Source organism: Tyto alba, unplaced genomic scaffold, assembly GCF_018691265.1.
Source record: "Tyto alba isolate M040663 unplaced genomic scaffold, T.alba_DEE_v4.0 Super-Scaffold_9, whole genome shotgun sequence".
Classification (NCBI taxonomy): Eukaryota; Metazoa; Chordata; class Aves; order Strigiformes; family Tytonidae; genus Tyto; species Tyto alba.
In genome coordinates, this window is record NW_024881330.1 from 23741686 (window position 1) to 23760142 (window position 18457).

The following is an 18457-nucleotide window of genomic DNA, read 5'->3' on the forward strand; positions in this document are numbered from 1 at the left end:
TGTGAAACCAAAATTTGTGCTTCAAATGAATACAATATCAGAAACATCCCACATTGTATTGGCTGCTTTGGAACTACAAAATGCAGTGTGGACTCTACAATTTTTCAGCCAGGGAAAAAAGGAATATCCAGCTTCTACTGCTTTGTGTTTGGCACAACACACTGAAGGATGGGTGTAGCAAAAGCAGAGGAAATTCTAAATAAAACCAACTTGACTTTAATACCAGAAATTCAGAAATTAATTTCTTTCTTTCTTTTTTTTTTTTTTTTTTTTAAATCCTGTGAAATATCAGAATTTTTAAAATGGAAAATATCTACAAGTGAGGTCATTATATACTATGAAGTATGATAGTTACACATCATGCAAAGCAGCACAAGTTAAATATATGGCAACTGGGAACAATGACTTAACGGTGACCTGCATTATTCTTGTTATTTTAAGAGTGGAATACTTAAACCAAAACCGCCATTTGTGATGAAACCGCAACATGGGAAAATATCCACTGGGAAGAAGAAAGAGACCACTTAACTCATTTAATTTATGACTCAAATGCTGGTCTGAACCCAAATTGTTAGAGGTCAAAATCCAGTACATCATTTACTTTGAATAAAAGCTAAAACAATTAGCAAGAAACATGATCATGATTCCTCACTTTAACTTTTAAAAAGTAGCAATTTAAGGCTTATTTAAAAGTTTTTGTACTTGTTTCATGGTTTGTATCTTAAGGCATTTTCAATTCCTATTTCACATTAGTATGTCAGTAATTATAAAAATACTGTTTACATTACACAGGAGATGCACAAATATATAAAACATCTTGTAATGTAACCCATTTAAACAAAGAATAATAAACCCCTCCCAACCAAACCAGGGAGGGGCTTTAGGGTCTCATCAACCAAACAGAGCTTTAAATAAAAGTAATTCTGATCATAATTTGCTAGTCCTGCAGCATGAAAATGCGATCTATAGAAATAATTTATTCTATGAGAATTTCCTTTTAATCCCCTATTTTAAGGTCTTCCATAAACAGTCATTTTTGCCATGTATTATTCCTTCCATAGACACTATACTAAATCCCCAAGGGAATGCTAAATTATTTCACTTAGGACTTCAGATTTGTTCATTCATTGAATAAGTATCCATAAATGTTCATTCAAACCTTACACATTCATTGAATAATGAACAGTCTACAAAATTATTAAAAATAAACAACTTGCACAGATATACTATGTCCTTAACCAGATAGTGCCTTGATTTTTACACTTCTAATTAGTTCCTGATCAATCTCAGAAAGAGGTTGCATACCACAGGATTTGGATTACGACATCTTTGCATATTCCCATATTCATTATTGGTTGATACACTTCAGCCTGCCAGCTACTTCTCAACGTATCAGCTGGATCCACATCTTCTCACAAACCTTGTTGTCTTCCTGTCACACGAGCCACATAAGTTTCATACTTTATAACTGATGTTAGGAATCAGTAATAAAGTACTTAAAACACAAGGGATCTGCTCTCTGGTATTAATAATTAGCATATCATAGAGGTTACCACAAAAAAACCCCTGCAGAATTTGAAGGAAAAAATATTATCATTGAGCAGCAGCTGCATGCATATGGCAGCTGTTTGAGTCTGACCCAAAATACAAGATCAAACTATGAAAATAAACTTCAGCAAGACTAAGCATTTTTACACTTTGCAATTAATAGTGAATTAAATTTGCTAATCAATCATACAGTTACAGCATGCAATTAATGTCACATCATCACAAGTCTCCAGGAAAACCGAGATTCAACTTTTATACAGTGTTCGCTTCTCGCTCTCACTCACAGATCCCTCAGCCTTGAAGTTCCCTGGTTTAACACTTGGCACTGGCTTTAAGCACAGCTCTTGTGGCTCTTCTCACAAGTCTGTAAGATCTCAGGTTAAACCCTTGATTTAGGCACAAGCCTAACATTGAAACTTACCGTGACATGAGGCAGTCTCTCCCTCTCAAAACCAAAAAAGTTTGGCATTTTTTGGTCAAGTACAATCCGGAATACATTTTAGGGTGCTTAGTCACAAGAAACTATCCATACTGGCAACACTATGTTTGCTCGATGAAGCCACTGTTTCAGCAAAGTTACTGTCAGTGTGGACTGCCTATATGGTACTAGGGGTCCAGAAAGGTTGGCCTTCTCTGCAGGTCCACAGTATCTGTCACCACCTCCCAAACAAGGCTTCTCTTTTACAGAACGTGATCCTCAGGCTCAACCGTTGCCTTAAGCTTGTTCTGTAGCTGTAACTACATCCATTTCCGTGCTTGTGAACTGTTTCAAAACCTCCAGGTCAGTGACATGTGACTGGCATGATTTGCTCTGTCTCCCAAGAAAGAGGTAGTGCACCTCAAATACCATAGGTCAAAGCCTCATCTCTGACAAACAGCTGCTCTTTTTCTGACCCGTTAAGTTTCTCTGAGAAGGATCACTCCAGGCTGGTCAGGACTACTTCTTCCACACCAGTCCTTTCTGCAGTCATCCTTAAGAAAGCTTGCAGTACAGCTTTGTTTTAAGTCAGTATAAAGAAAGAGTTTGAATTTCTATCTGAAACTGCTGCTGGGGAAGGGAATAATAACCGTTTATCTTCTCTGATTGAAATCAGAGGTTTTCCTCATGCATATCCCTCAGGTTTCTGGCTTCTGGATGGAGTTCACCCTGACCTACATAACTGTTTAAATTTCCAGTCCACCGTTACTCTTAAAACTATTATAAATTCCTCAGGCCATGAAAAGTATCATGACTAGCGACTGCATCTCTGTACAGACTACGCTTTAGTGTCTCTGTACAGTCTCTGTGCAGTGTCTAAGGAGCCGGCAGTTCAAGACACTTCCCCTTGACTTCCCTCTTTCTCTTCTGTTTATTTACCTTTAAATGCTTCAGTAGGGTGGCACATGATTTTTGCTGCCTTCTTTCCTCTCCTGCTATCCCTGTTCAGTGAACTGATAATGCTTCGGTTTAATTCCTGTCATTTGAGTTGTAGTTTCTGCCTTAGCTTTCTGTGTACACACACAATCTGGAGGACATAGCACTTCTAATATTCTTGCTGTGGACACAGCAATTGTCTTCCTTGGAGTCTTCTGGCACCTCAAGGCCATTAGGATATTTTTACTCCTTTATAACTTGTCACCCTGATACCACTGATGACGGTCACTATTGTGGAGCTGGCCTGCAGCCAAGCCGAAAACAAAAGTTTAGAACTTCAAAGCAGGTGAATTCATGTGCTGTAAAATGTTTCTGATGTTAATCACAGTCCAAACTGGTTTTATATTGTTTTTTACTTATTTGTATTTCATTTTAACCCTAGCCTCTTTCTGAACGATTACAACTTACCAGCTTATCAGAGTTTCCTGAATGAAACATTGCATATAGCGATGAGCACTATTTGAGCAGAAAACAATAAATATGATTACTGTGCCAAATGCTTTGATGAAAAATATCTACTAAATTTCACTACTTCATTTTCAGTTCCCACCGAGTTCACATTTCTGTGGTGTTAAGCTGACCAGGAAGGTAATTTTGCCAAGGTCCCACATTCAGAGGAATTAACCTTGTCTGAAACACTTAACTTCTCAATGATGAAAATGCATTCTTTCACAATTAACATCAAGAAATCATTTCCAACCTGATACTATTAATGGAAACCAGATGTTTAATTTTCTTCATTGATTTTGTTAGCCACATTTGTATTTCCTGATTTCTCTGAGTTCTGTAGCTTCACATAACATATATGTGGATGCTATACACTCATTCAAGTATGTGTTGATACACAGGCAGCAACAATCAGCAAATACCAACGATCCAACCGGATCCTTCTGGGTTTTTTGCTCTAACTATAAAATGTTAAGAAGGTTTTTGAAAGCAGTTCCACTGCTGTTTGTGGAGAGAACTTGTACTCATTTCTTCTTACTCTACATATTAACCAAAACTGAACATATGCAAATAGAGTGAATAACTGTCATTGTACATTGTTTCCAGCTGTTAACATAATGAAAAATGTATATCCAGTGTTTGAAAACACTGAGTAAATTTTTTTTACTGTTAGCACAGTAAGCTAGCTGCAGGAGTAATAATGTAATGCTCTTGAAGTAATAAAGTTTTGTTTAATATATTCTATATAGACACTTGGCTTATTTTAGTCATTGACTTCCACTGAGGACAGAATAAAGGTGATGTATGGGGAGTGCATGACAGAAGAATGTTTACTACTGTGCTACACAATGGATTGCGCCTCAGCCTTCTTTTGTTAATTAGCTATTTTTTCTGCCTTGTGCAGCTAAGAGATTTCAGGATATGGCCCGTTTGTATTCACTTTTCAGTATTCTTTGTATTCAGAAAACGGATGAGTATGATGCTGCCAGGCTGCCTATAAATCTAAGAGAGCTCTTTTTGTGCACGTTCCATGCCCTTATGTGAAGGTGAACTACAGTCTGAAGCTCATTTAAGACCAGCTACCCTTACCACATATGAAAACAGTATCTTATTTCCTAAGTCTCTTGAAAAAGATCTCTCAAGAGCATAGCATTAGATTTCTGGTTTTCCTTCCTTCTTTAAAATTACCTTTGGTCATCAGCCACATTCTGACTGCTGTTCAGGACAATCCTCCACAGATCAGAGGCTATGAGCTCTTTCTGATCATTCACAAGGTTGATACTGGGCAGTTGCAGTTCACAGACTTTGCTTTCTGATAGACTGAATTCCCGGAATGCAACAAATGATTTCTGAAGCTCATCCCAGTACTCCAAGCTGCAAGGAATCTGCAATAAATGGGAGAAGGCATAATTACTTTATGCTTGATTGCAAATATAATGGGATTTACTGTACACAACAGGAGCGCAGAACTAAACTAAATAAAAGTAAATTGTCATATAGAAAATGAGAATTGTAACCATTACTCAGATTCTGTACTGTTTTGACTTAAATGAAAATGGTTTCAGAATTTCATTGCAGTATAACACTTCAAATTTTCTCTTACTAGGTACAGAAATAGCTACTTGTTCCACAGTACTCAAGAATAACAAAGACAATTCAACTAATCATTATCTGTGTTTTGAAGCCAAAGAATCCATCAGATGTCATCATATCATGGTATCAAATACATTTTAATCAATAATGAAGTTTTTTGCTTGAACTATCTCTTTAAATTTTATTACATAACAAAATAATCAAATTATTAGTTACCCAATTATATTCATATTAAAATGTTCAAAAAATCCTGGGACGAGTCATGAAATACTTGTATCACATGATCTTTTCTTTCATGCAATATGCTATTTAGACAACTGTGTGATTTTGAGAACCCAAACCCAATAAATTCAGAGTAGCTTCTATTTAATCACATCCCTAAGTCTACAAATAACCCACTTGGATTATTCCTGGATGCATCACTGAAATGGAGAGAATGTTATGAGAAACATTTCTAAAGACAATAGAAAACAAATTTTAATAAAAGCACAGATTTTAAAGGATTGTGTCTTAGGCCACTTTTTTTTGGTATTAGCATGAAAAAGAATGAGAGTATGAATGTAAAACAAATGCAAACTCAGTAAGATATGAAGATTTTAGAATTAAGATACTGAACTCCGCAGTTAAGGTACTTATGCATGCTCAAGAAATACTAAAAGTCAAGCTGACATAAAGCAAATAGTAAAAAAATGCTATTACCTTTTATCCCTGTGTGTTTATGTGTAGACATAGATATATAAATAACCAGGAAAAAGTAGGAATGTGGTAGAGATGCAAGTAAATCTAGGCACAGCTAGAAAAGCTCTGTAAGTATTCTTTGTTGTTAGTAAGAACTCTAATGCACATGAAGGCGACAGCAGGTTGATTAATTAACAGGAATGAAGGTTAAGAAGGGAAATTCAGGGAGCTCAGTCGTTAAAGCTGAGGAGGGCAATGGAACATAAATAATCACCAAAGAATTCTGGAAGAATTAACATGTGGAACCACAGAGACCGAAAAATGGATTTTTACATCTGCCAAGTCACCACGATACCTTAAGATTGAAAAAAGCAACCACAGTCACTAAATTTTTTTAGGTCAGAATGGAAGGAAAAAAAAAAAAGAAAAAAGTATCTGATAACTGCCAGTGAAACTATTATCCCAGTAACATATATAACATAGAGTAGCATAGCAGTATCAATCAGAAGTGCTGATTTCATTTCAAAGACTTGAGTCTAAGTGATTTATTTAACATCAAAAAGCACAAGTTATAGACATAAAGATAGCAACGCATTTATTTATAAGCTGCATATTCAACTGAAAATGGTGAAGATATGTGAATGACAGCTGGAAAATTATGAGGCAGTATGATGATGCCTGGAAAAAGCAAATGCCATCCTGAGAGACATCAGATGAGATATTTCCAAAACCGAGGGACAAGTATTAACTGAGTTCTATAAGACACCAGTGGGGCCTCATCTGGAATATGGCACACATTTCCAATTCATTTTAGAACTGTATTAACTAACACTGGGATCTGTTCAGAGTTGAGGACCAGATGAAGGAAAACAAAAGGAACATTACTGCTTTACCCAGACACCTCAGGAAAGAAAGAGTTAATAGAGGAAAAGGTCTATAGAAACTGTGGGTCAAAACTGAATTGCTCTATGAATCAAGTGTAAGGCTAGAAACACAAACAGAAAAAGATAGGGAGGTTTGAGGACTGCCTTGGTGCTCATGACAACTGCTTTTAAAAGCTTGATTTGCTAATAAGATGGAGACAGTAACAAGCATTGCCTTGGTGGGAGGAGGCTGGGCTTGATGCCCCAGAAAACATCTTTCTTGAGTCTGTGTTGCTAACTCTACAATGGTGCTGTGCACAACAGCAGCAGTATCAAATATTACATTATTGTGTTTGTAGCCGTATTTCAAAGTCACACTATATTTATTCTTTTTCCTCTTAGTGTCACTATAGAATTCTAGATTTTTTTCAAAACCTCTCAGTGTTGAATTATTTTAACCTTTAATGCATGTGGACAAACACTCAAAATTGCAATACCACAGCAATGTTCCTTTCCTTCAATTATGGATATATCCATGGAATACCCATATGTTAACTATGAACACATAAACAGCAACTTCCATCATCTGCTCTCTTTCATACTACATAGTAGAGTCATTCATACTCACATACTTCTTTTCTAAACCTCCGCAATCTCCATTGGTGATAGAACATTTGATTTTATTTAAAATATTGGAATATTTGGAATATTTCCTACAGCATAAAGTCTTGGAATGATATCATTACAAAAGGACCTGTGTCATTTCTGACAAAAGGTTGCAGCCTTTCATGAATCAAGGTTCTCATACCTTGAGTTTTTTTAGGAATCTGATTCAATATATTTGCATACTTGGTTTGATCTTGTGCTTCCTACTGCCTATCAACACCTAAGTTTTCTTTCCAGTGTTGCTAACACATGTGCAACAGAACTCTTTTAATATGCAAGTTTCCCTAATGAGAATCTCACAAAATTGGATCAGAACAGTGATTAGTGGGCATTTTAAAAGAGGCTAAGCAAGGTGATGAATTCCACTCTCACTAAGATTAATGAGCTGGAAGAACAAGTTAAAGAGCACAATAAAGGAATTTCATAAGTGGCACCACAATACAAAATACGTAAAACTATCAGTAAAGTTACTTACAGGAAAGTAATACAGTGAGACTGAAAATAAAGACTGAAAATAAAGGCAGAGTGAGACTTGAAAAAAACAAAATAAAAAAAAAGCATATTTCATATATAATGTTGTTTTTTTTTTTTTTTTTTTAAAAAAAGAAAAAGTAGATACTTCAGTATATCCACCCACCCAATAGGTGGTAGAAATATTGAAACTTATCTTGAGGAAAAGATGGCAAAGTAAAATGATCAAAACAATTATTATGACATAAAGAAGTAATAACTCCTCTTCAGGTTCTGGTATAACCTAACATAGTGTATTTGCCTTTTAGAAACTTTTAGTAACCTCTTAAGCGAATTATGAAAAATTTGAAAAGGCACAGGAATGACCACTGGACTCAGCAGTATGAATAGCCAGAAAGCATGTATCACCTAACAATTAAAGCAGGCTGGTAAGCTTGTTGAAAAAATTATTCCTCTTTATTTTGATCACATTTTTCTTCCTAACTGTGTTGCAATACATCAAGAAATCTACCAGAGCAAGAGACAACCATCTGCACACTAGAAGTAAAAAGTCAAAGACACGCTTTATGTGATTCCCTAAACAAAATACAGCTCATGCTTTGGGACTGTCCAAACCGTAAGCTTTCCAGTTTGAAGCTTGCAAAAGACTTAGTTGACTTAGAATCTCTGATTCCTACGTATCTATCTTTATTTGTTCTAGGGGGTTTATTACTAATGCCTGATCTGGATAAGTTTAAGGAAAGATGGTAGCTCTGGGCAATATTAGCTGCCAAAAATAATAGTTGTGAAAGCCTGCAAATGGGCTATAACGCCAGAACTGAGTCATAGGCAGTGAGAATAAGTGAATTAGCTGCAACAAAAAATTCCCCATATGTAGAATTAAATATGGTACTTTTACCTTAAAATATTTGAATAAAACCTAAGCTGTAATTCAGATAATTATTACCTCTTAGAAAATGTGACCACCAGTGCTGCCTCTATAAAACCAAACATTAATGAAGCATATCTAATCACAAATTTCTTTGCTAAACTACAGGTATGCTCCTTCAACAGACACCTCTCCATAGCTTGTCTTCTTTCCTAGCTCTCAAAGAAAGTTTTAATTGTAATGATTTTATTCACCTGCAAAATGCACAGAACTATTATTGTACAGCCTCTGTCACTTACGTGTATATAAAACTGTTACTGAACTGTAGGCTTAGATTTAACTGAGAATCACCAAGTTCCGTTTTGCAAGAAAACCACGTACTATGGCACAAACACTTATTTAGAAGGATGATTATGGCAATAGAGAACAAAACAGCAGTCAAATGCTTTTTTTTTTTTTTTTTTTCAGCAGCATTAACAACAGAGATCAGAATCAGAAGAGACAAACTACATGAAAACACCCTAAACTCTAAGCACTTATAACAAGAACAGTTAATAAGATAAATACATTTAAAACAAAGGAGAGAATTTGAAGGTTCCTCCTTTTGCTCTTTATTGCTGTGGACTATAGACATGGGAGATGTGAAAATTGTGTGGCACTGTTCTGACGAAGAATGAAAATGGGGTGTTAGTAAATTCTGATAGGAAGGAAAACCACTGCTCTCTAGTGACAGTTCTAGTCCTGCCCCCTGCAAATACATGACACAAAGAAACAACTCAGCTGAAACAGTTGCCTTGGAGCAGAAATCTTTGAATTTGGAGAGTGTGGATTCCTGTTCTCTGTGAAACTCTTGTTTTGCTCCATTTTAAGAAAAAAAAAAAAATCTTCATATATATTACACTAACATAGACATTATGAGAATCACCTCTGTGAACACACATCTACTCTCTACAAATAGAACCTGTCTTATTCTGAAACCTCCATCATACATATATCACAAACAACCCCCAAACACCAAACAAAAGGAAACTCAAAAAACCTCTTAAAAACCTGCATCCTTCAAGTAATTTCCTGCATGCTTGCTATTCTATCAGCAAGGCAGTATTAATAACCAACATGAAACATTCCTACTAATGCACTACAGTGTGACAAGTCATGGTTTTCCTTATTCATCATATATTGTGTCACACATTATCTCTATCAGTATAATTTAATTCCTATTTGAAAACTAGGGGTCAAGAAATGCTACAGAATCTGTTAATGCTGTTACATCTTAATATTTTAATTCATGTGTTGTACACCCAATTGACCACATGGATAGTCCTTATTCCCACTTAAAGTTCTGTATAATAATAAAACACAATGGGAGAGAAATTACTGTTGATCCATATATGCGTTTTAAAGGCTGTCGTGATCACAACATGCCTGCAGATTTCCCTGTGATTTGATGCTATCCTCCCAGCCACAGGCTACTTTCCTAACTTGGACCTGAAAAGCCTGAGCAGGCGCACACCACTTATCACTAAGTATGTTTCTACAGCTGAACTCTCCAGCTGAGAAGAGGGCCGATGCCAGTGCACTTCCACAGGCTGTCACGTTACTGTAAGTGATCATACCTATTATTCACTGTACATATCGTCATAATGCCAACAGGTCTCAGACACAGACATCATTGCCATTTAGGACATCTTTTTTTGTCTCTAGGAAAAAGCTACAGCCATCTGTCTACAGCTTTCAGGTTGCTGAATGAAAGGTATATAAAAGTATTATTGTCTTACTCAATACTCATACTATTGTTTTACTCAATTACTCAAATACCGGAACATATAAATTTTAAATTCAATATAAAAAAATGGACCTTTAACTACACACATGCAGATTTCTTAGGTTGCAAAATGCATCTTGTCCAGCTGAGAAAGAAAGAAAGATATTAACAGCTGGGTTGCAGAATATGCTTAATGTTGCTTTCAGCGATGCTTCCTTTTCATTCATGTTTTTGCTAGAAAATAGGCTTAATAGAATAAATGTTCATTTCTTCAATCTCAATCCCTCAGATGGTGGGCGCTTCCTCTTGGAAATGAAGTTATTCTTGTCCAGAAACAACTACTGTACAAGAAAACGCACCCAGAAGACAGGAAGCGTGTGTGTGTTTTATCTTCCCTGAGCAGGGCCACCTAAGTGAATGAGAGGCAGAATACAATACAAACTAGTACTTTGTGTCAGACGCCAACCCATGCTGAGATTTTAACTCCAGCTTCCTGAGTATGAATAAACTGATTGCTCTGTAATAAAGCTATGCTGTTATTAGGATATTTTACTGTTTTAGGGCCAACTGCCTTAAAAATACAATTCTCCCATTAGGTGAACAGAAGTTGCAGTAGCAGGAAATAAAAAGCTTTATCCCGATTTTTATTTGGGAAAAATTCTTGGCATTAACAACCAAGAACATTACTTTAAAATTTGATTTTGAAGTATTATTTATATGAAAATAGCAAAAAAACCCCTGCAGAAAAACATATTATGTAGAAAATATGCTTAAAAGAAAATTGATATTAAATCGAATAAAACCTCTGTAATATGCCTGTTCACACAACACACACGATCCAGTCTGACAAGTGGAACAACATTATGGACAACTGTAGGAAACTTCAACATCCACATTCCTGTTTATCTTATGTGACTGACATTGTGAAATCGTGCTACAAACTGAACTGCCCGTTGGATAACATTTTTTCAGCTTTCCTCAGGGCTAAGATTGTATCATGTCAGTGTGGAAAACAGCCTTTCCTGGCAGAACTACAGACCACCAATTTTCCCTTTTCACGAAGATCTAAACAAATAAATAAAAGAGACGTGGTGGTTTACAGTAGAGGTAAAAATTTAGCTTAGTTTTTGTAGTATTAGGATTAGCAGTAGAACTAGGATTAAAAACATTCTAGCTGTACAAAGTATTTGCTGTCCCCCCAGAAAAATCTCCTTTGTGTTTTTATTATGGTTTTCTGTACTTTGACATCATTTTGACATGTTACTTACCTGTATATTTTGGATAGTACAAGCTATTTCACTATGGTGCACTCTCAATTTTCAACACTTGGGAATAACCAGATACCACAACTGGGTAAGTTTTTCAAAATTATCCCATATAATTTCTTCACACAATTTGTTTCACTTCTCCTTGAATTTGGTTTAACAAATCTAGTCCTAAAGCTAGAACATTTAAATTATGAATACTCACTTTAAAATTGAATATGCAATATCTGTTTAATTTAATTTTTTCTCTATCTATACTGAGGTCTTTGTCTGAATAACGAAAATGACTACTATTTTGCTTTCTGAGTAATTAAGTATACCTCGTCTCTTTCAACTCCATTTAACAAATTTATTTATGGTCCTATTAACATATTTATTTAGTTTTATTTAAATTTACATCTGTACTGCAGCTTATAAAATAAATACTAAATGGAGTTATAGTAAAGAGATGTGAAAGAAAACTCCTGTCTTCTGAGAGAAACTGTTCTTTAAAAATACATAACTGCCTTTTAGCTGACTTCGGAAAAAAGCTTCTATACATCTTCAACTAATAGAAGCTATAAAAAACCCTTTGTAATATTGGAACCAGTTGAGAAACCACAAGTATTCAAATGCAGGAAATCATGATTTTATAACATTTTAATGTGATCTACTCTTGGGAAACAAAGTTAACCAAGCCCTATTTCTGTACAGGAAATATTCCACTGTACAGTTGTAATACATTGTGGTGAGGGGTACAGCTGCAAATTTTTCACCTGTAATGCCCCACTGGTATTGTGGCTTACTGAATTGCATCAAGATTGCCTTCCTGTCCGGAAAGCCCTCTAAGTACAAACAAGACTCTAAGCCCAGGTTTTATTTTCCCTTGGTATCAGAATATGGTAATTTAAGAGCCCTGAGAAATGCTTTTTAACCTTTTAGAAGAAATATGTAGCATTCTTTTATTAGGAACTATGTTCTTTGCCTTTTTAAAACAACATGTGACCAACTTATCTTATCAATTTATCAGGCTAGCAGCTTCAGAGCAAATGCAGGTGTGTATAGTAACGTAATCTGTCATAGATACCGGCTTTTTTCATTATGGAAAAATTACTCTAAACACACTAACAGCTTTTGTTAAGAAAGCACAGAATAGCGCTACGCTATAACTGAGAAGATTTCTGCAGGACTTTTTAAACATGAAAATGTACGTGCTATTAAGTGTCAAACCCATCTTTTTCTACTAACTGCCATTCATCTTGAGACCGAGTTTATGTAAAGATCACTCGCTTGCAAATGCAACAGTATTTAGTTTAATTTATTAGCATCTTAATTTATTGTTGCAAGTATTGAGAAACAAAATTACATAGATAGGAGATCTTACATTAGGGACTTACCTACTTCTTCCAATACTCCTTATTCTCTTTTTCTGATACTGGAACAATCTTCCACATTTTATTTAAGGCTTTTCATTTTCTAAGCTTCAGTATTTATTAATTATATAAGCACTATGCTGTTGAAATGTAGTCACTTCTGGGATTGAGGGTAGCAGTCTATTAATATATAAAGTACTGCATAATTTTTTGGTATATGGGCTATTTTGACCACATATTCTCACCACAGTAAAGGCTGACTTGTGTAAGAAGTGCCACAAGATCAGTGTACAGCCGGAAGGACTTGAGTCTGCAAAGTTTCATAAATCAGAGTTACAAAATCTGAAAAGTACAGAACACGAAGAGAGTGTAAATCTGTCATTAAGATAATCTGATGGTTTCGTCAGTCCTCTGGCACCCGGTAGAATTTTCACTGGCTCAGTAACCCCAAAGGGTAAATTTCAGTGTGATGCACAGGCAAATTATGCACAACTTCCATTAACATTCCCAACGAGTTACGCTTAACTCCCTGCAGACTGCACAGAAACTGTAGGCCAAACGATACAGTCTCATCTCAATGCAGTGCACAGTAAGATCACACAGCAAAATAATTAAGATTATACACACAAAATACAGTAACAAAATAGTAAAGTCAGAGCTAATCCTACTTTCAGGCAAGGAAGTTCACAAATAATGTTTAAAGCTGGAATTCCTAAAGACAATGGGCTCTGTTTCAACATCTGCTTAAGACTCACTGTGTAACACTGCAACTCCTTTAGCCCCTACTTACTTCCTTGCAAGAAAACGAAGGCAATACTTATCATTAATAGTCAGAGTCTTAACTTTTGAAAACATGTGCAAAACTCTGCCCAGCATCACAAAACTTGCTCGCATCCAGATCTTCTGAAGTGTAAGAGGATAAGGCTACAAGCAAGCCTACAGCCCTCTTACACAGACCAGTTATTTACATGATGACCTGCTTCTACTGACAGGAAGGCATTTTCCTACATTAGAATAAAAGGCATTTGTTACAGTTCTAGTTTATGATCATATACGCTCAATAATATTGTATTTTTTCATTTCAAGTTTGCTGCAACTCTTCAAACAGTAGAGATCAATAAAATACCATATACAGTCTATGTATAGTAGTGTCATTTTGAATAACATCAAAAGGTAGAGTTAACAAAAAATGTAAGTTTTAAAAAGCAGAATCCCAGACAAAGCACCAAATTTGCCTTGTGAGCAATTCACAGTATCTAGACAAATTATTTCACCATCCATCTAAAAAGTCTGATTATTTGAAGACAGTACTGAACTGCACGGCAGCAGATTAAAAAATTTGCAAACCGACAGGTTTATCAATAAGCACAGTTGAACTTTACAGCATATTATCTAATAACACTCTGAACTTAAATCACTAACCTGTCACACACAAATCATCTGGATTTCCAAAATAGTTGTTGCTTTGGGAATGTAAGAAATAAATCAAACATGAATAGAATTTGTGGTTTGCCAAAAAGCTCTTTTCCCAGACTCTCAAATGCCCAGCTGAACACTAGCCCCAACAGGGAATGAAAAGTAAAAAGGAAGCAGAGCCAGCCAAAAATGAGGTATTCTCTGTTAAAAGGAAAAATGAATGTCTTTGACATTGATCATAATTCTTTTCCTGTTGACTGTCATGTCAAATCCTTCCTGGAATAATGACTTACAGTAGGTCTAATGTCAGTCATTCTTAAGCTCATGCTTCCTTAAGCCACTGTTTAAACAACCACAAGGTGTTAGAAAATTGCTGTTTATTGGCTGACAGTGTTGAAAAAAATCAGGTTCCAGACTGCAAGGTTTGCAAATGCTTTATATGAATAGCATAAGCATGTAAGGCAATGCAACAGACAATTTTTGAATCCTCACCTTTCGAAGCTGGAAATATTTTATGTTCTCCTAAAAGAAATTTCACCATCTCAGCAAATGCTTTGAGTGAATTTTACCAGAGCAGTTTTATTTACCTAGTCTTTTCTTACTAAATCTCAGTTAAGTCCTTGCAACCTCAGAACTATACTCACTGCCCTTATTTTCTCCAGTAGACCTTGAGATTTGGTTAATTTAATCACCACTTTTCTAAACCAGGAATAAGTGCTCTGCTTATTAGGACACTATATAAAGAAGAAAGGCCAAAAAAGAAGACCCCAGCACACATTCATCTTTTCATCAGCTGTTATAATGCTGACTACACTTGCATGCAACCGGAATCCTGGCAGGTACACTAGGGAAACATCGTCAAATACAAAAACCTGTCAGGGTTATAGTTCAGTAGATATTTTATTTTAACTTCATATGGAGAAATGACAAAATGCCATAGATTATCTTATTTTCCTTTTGTCTTGTAAGCTTTAACATCTTGTATCTCTCACTGGATGACAATCCAGGAGAAAGAATTTTAAGTCTGCATTGGTGATGCAGCTTAAACAAATCAGAGAGCTCAGAATTTGGAGCATTACACATTATACAATCACTTTGATTAGACAAATCTGTGTTTCCCCACCTTTTAAATCCATGGCCACTTGTGTAAATGCTCTTGTGACAATACACAGCATTTTCTTTGAGATATGGAGCAGTGCCAGCAATATCCCTTATTGGAAAGACAACTACAATGGAATGGCAAACACTGAGCTTCTCTGTAAGAAGTTCACTAGCCAGAATAGGCCTCCAGCTGTACAGGAAATCATTCGCATGTCCCCTTCACCTGCTTGCACAGAAAAGCAGAATACTTCCTTAATGGCATACAAATTGCTTTCCTATTTTGGTGAGCCCCTCCCAATCTTTGTTCTCTCCCCTGCCAACCCAAACCTGTCAACCTTGTTCTTGGTAAAGATAAATGATATAAAATGTGGCCCAGATGAAATCAGAAAAGTAAAACAACATAGGCTAATCAGAGGCAAAGACAAATGGAAATCTGAGATTCTCAAGACTGCAGGAACACTCGGGGAAACTAGATGAACAGTGCAAGAACAGTTTTAAGACCCATAGCACAGATATCCAACAGCACTTTCTTTGAGTTTAAATGACTAAATGTAGCTAACTCCATATTGTATCTGTACAATTTGTAAGTCACTACTGAATCACTAACAGATTATTTTTTTTTCCTGCAGCTCCCTCCTTCAAATTGTAAAAATACCACATAAATGAAGAACACTTATCCTTTTTCAACTGCTGCAACCTGACAGATTCAAGGTACTGTACAAGCATGATTGAACTTAGCATTACATGGCAGCTCTGAAATACAGACCCTTGTTATGATGTGGAATATATTCTTCAATTATTTTTTATGTTCTGGGACAGTGGCATTACCTTCATAACCATAAACTATTGTCTGGAATTAGAAATTGCTCTTATTCCTACCTTCTTAGTGCTGTATTTCCAAAGCAACTAGAACAATCAGGATAGAGGAAATAGCCACAAATTCTCTTTCAGCTGTTCTTGTAACCACCTCAAGCCAGCGTTCTCATCATCTGAGAGATGAGCAGAAAGACTATGAAGCCCTTCCTCTGCTGTTTAGACTGTCCAGCACACTCTTGTTTCTCACTTGCTCATGTACCTTCTACAAGTCTGATATTCTTGCAGGAGATATTTCTATATACCTTATAAAACATATTATTCCTGAAGGCTATTACCATGCTTCAAAGTCTTCAGTTGAAGACATTTTATGAACAGATTCACAAGAACAAGAATCATGACCAACAACAGATTCCAACTTTAATTGCTATGAAACAGGAACATCACAGAGCAAATAAAAGACCTGTTGCCCTAGAATGATGAGCTGGTTGGCTTGTAGAACATAGTTTGCTGGAAAACTGAGACATACCTTAAGTCTTCACATGTGAATATAAACATCTGAACAGTTTTCACTATAGAAATTATCTGCACAAGAGAGTGTCCTAAATGTAATAGTAACTGTTTTGGAGCAAGAACAGTAGGCTTTGTCTCTCTGGCTTTTAAAGTTGATCATCCACGTATCTTCAACCCAGGACTTAAAAGTTTCATCTCTTGTAACTGAGAATGTCTCAGAGAGCATCCTTTTTGATGTACCACAATCAGTCTTCAAGATGTTAAAGTAATTGGATTGCTACTTCATCTTGCTTATGATCTTTTGAATTAATTCTGTGAAATTCTTCCAAGTTCAGACTTTCCTCTGTTCCCAGGTGTGAATATAATTCTCACATCAACACTGTTCTACCCTTTGTCCTTGCTGATTTGGGCAGTAATGGATTACCCTGGTTTATATGACATTAGATGGAGTCAGCACTGGGATTAACTTGACTCCTATGAAATGTATGCTGTCTTAAGTGAAGTTATCAGTGGAATATGCTTTTGCTTCTCCATGTATTTTAAAAATAATTTTAGCAGTAGTCAAGATCAAAAGGGTATGCCTTTACCAACATTTGAGTTGCTGCCTGAAGGTCTTTTCCGTATATCCTCTTCATACAAGGGGTATACTAGTGGTGGTTTAGAGCAGTATTTATCATAGTACTTGGACAAGACACAGCCTATTCACTTTTTCTTCTATGAGAACATGAAACTACTGCTCGTGTGTATATTCCTTTACTCCACACTGATCTTTACTAAGATAATTATCTGTATCTAGAGCTTTCTAAACACCAATCAAAAAATCTCACAACTTGGAAAACAGGCAATCATTAGTAAAAATTAAACAGAAGCTGACAGAACAGTCAAGAGTTAATAGAAAGATGTTCAGTATAAAATACTGAGGAATATTCTATGTTCATAGAATATCTTTTTCTTGATACAGAACTCAGTATTAACTTTTTTTTTTCTTCAGTTAGCTCTACAAGGTTGTACCCAAAACACTTCTAAGCACAGTGGCAAATTGTTTTTTGCTTCACTCAACTTAATTTGTGCTCCAAAAATAATACCCATGTATGTCCTTTCTTCACTAGTAAGAACTTGAAAATACTATTATATGAATTTTAAAACATTCTTGAGAAGGTGTATCTTGGCAGTGATGTAGACATAAGGACAGTAAAATAAAGAAAGGTCTCCAGGTTAAAAAGGGATAGAAGTGATGCCAGACAGTGACTTTAGTACCTGGGGATAAGAAACATTTTATATTACTGAACAGGAACTCTTAAAAAAATTAAGAATAGGTACCAGGGAACTCTAAAGGTTTTCCATCAAATACTAGTTATCTGAAAGAATGGTATATCATGTAGGGCCAAAGAACATTTCTAGCATGTGAAAATGGGACAACGAGGGATTAAAAATTAAATAGAATGGGGTTGCAATGTTCGTTGAACAGGGAGAACAAGTTCAGACACTCTCAATATCCCAAAAGAAATACAATCCTGATGTAGTTGCTTGCAAGTGCATCTAGGATTGTCTCTCAATTCCTTCAAGCAAATAGATGAAAATTCTATTTCAAATCACTAAAGAAAATGCAACACACTATGCCATGTCAGAAACATCAGTTCTTCCTTTTCCCTCTACAAATAATGTTGGGATTGTAAAAAAATAA

The 18457-nt window shown here is 35.7% G+C and overlaps 1 protein-coding gene across 4 annotated transcripts in view; it reads right to left on the reverse strand.

Moving 5' to 3' along the window:
* VPS13B (vacuolar protein sorting 13 homolog B) overlaps nucleotides 1–18457 on the reverse strand; it is a 471233-nt gene that overhangs the window by 61603 nt on the left and 391173 nt on the right. For all 4 annotated transcript variants that reach the window (XM_042785990.1, XM_042785992.1, XM_042785989.1 and 1 more), the window contains one exon: nucleotides 4598–4794. In XM_042785990.1, coding sequence (XP_042641924.1) covers nucleotides 4598–4794 — 197 coding nt within the window. The remainder of the gene's footprint in view (nucleotides 1–4597; nucleotides 4795–18457) is intronic.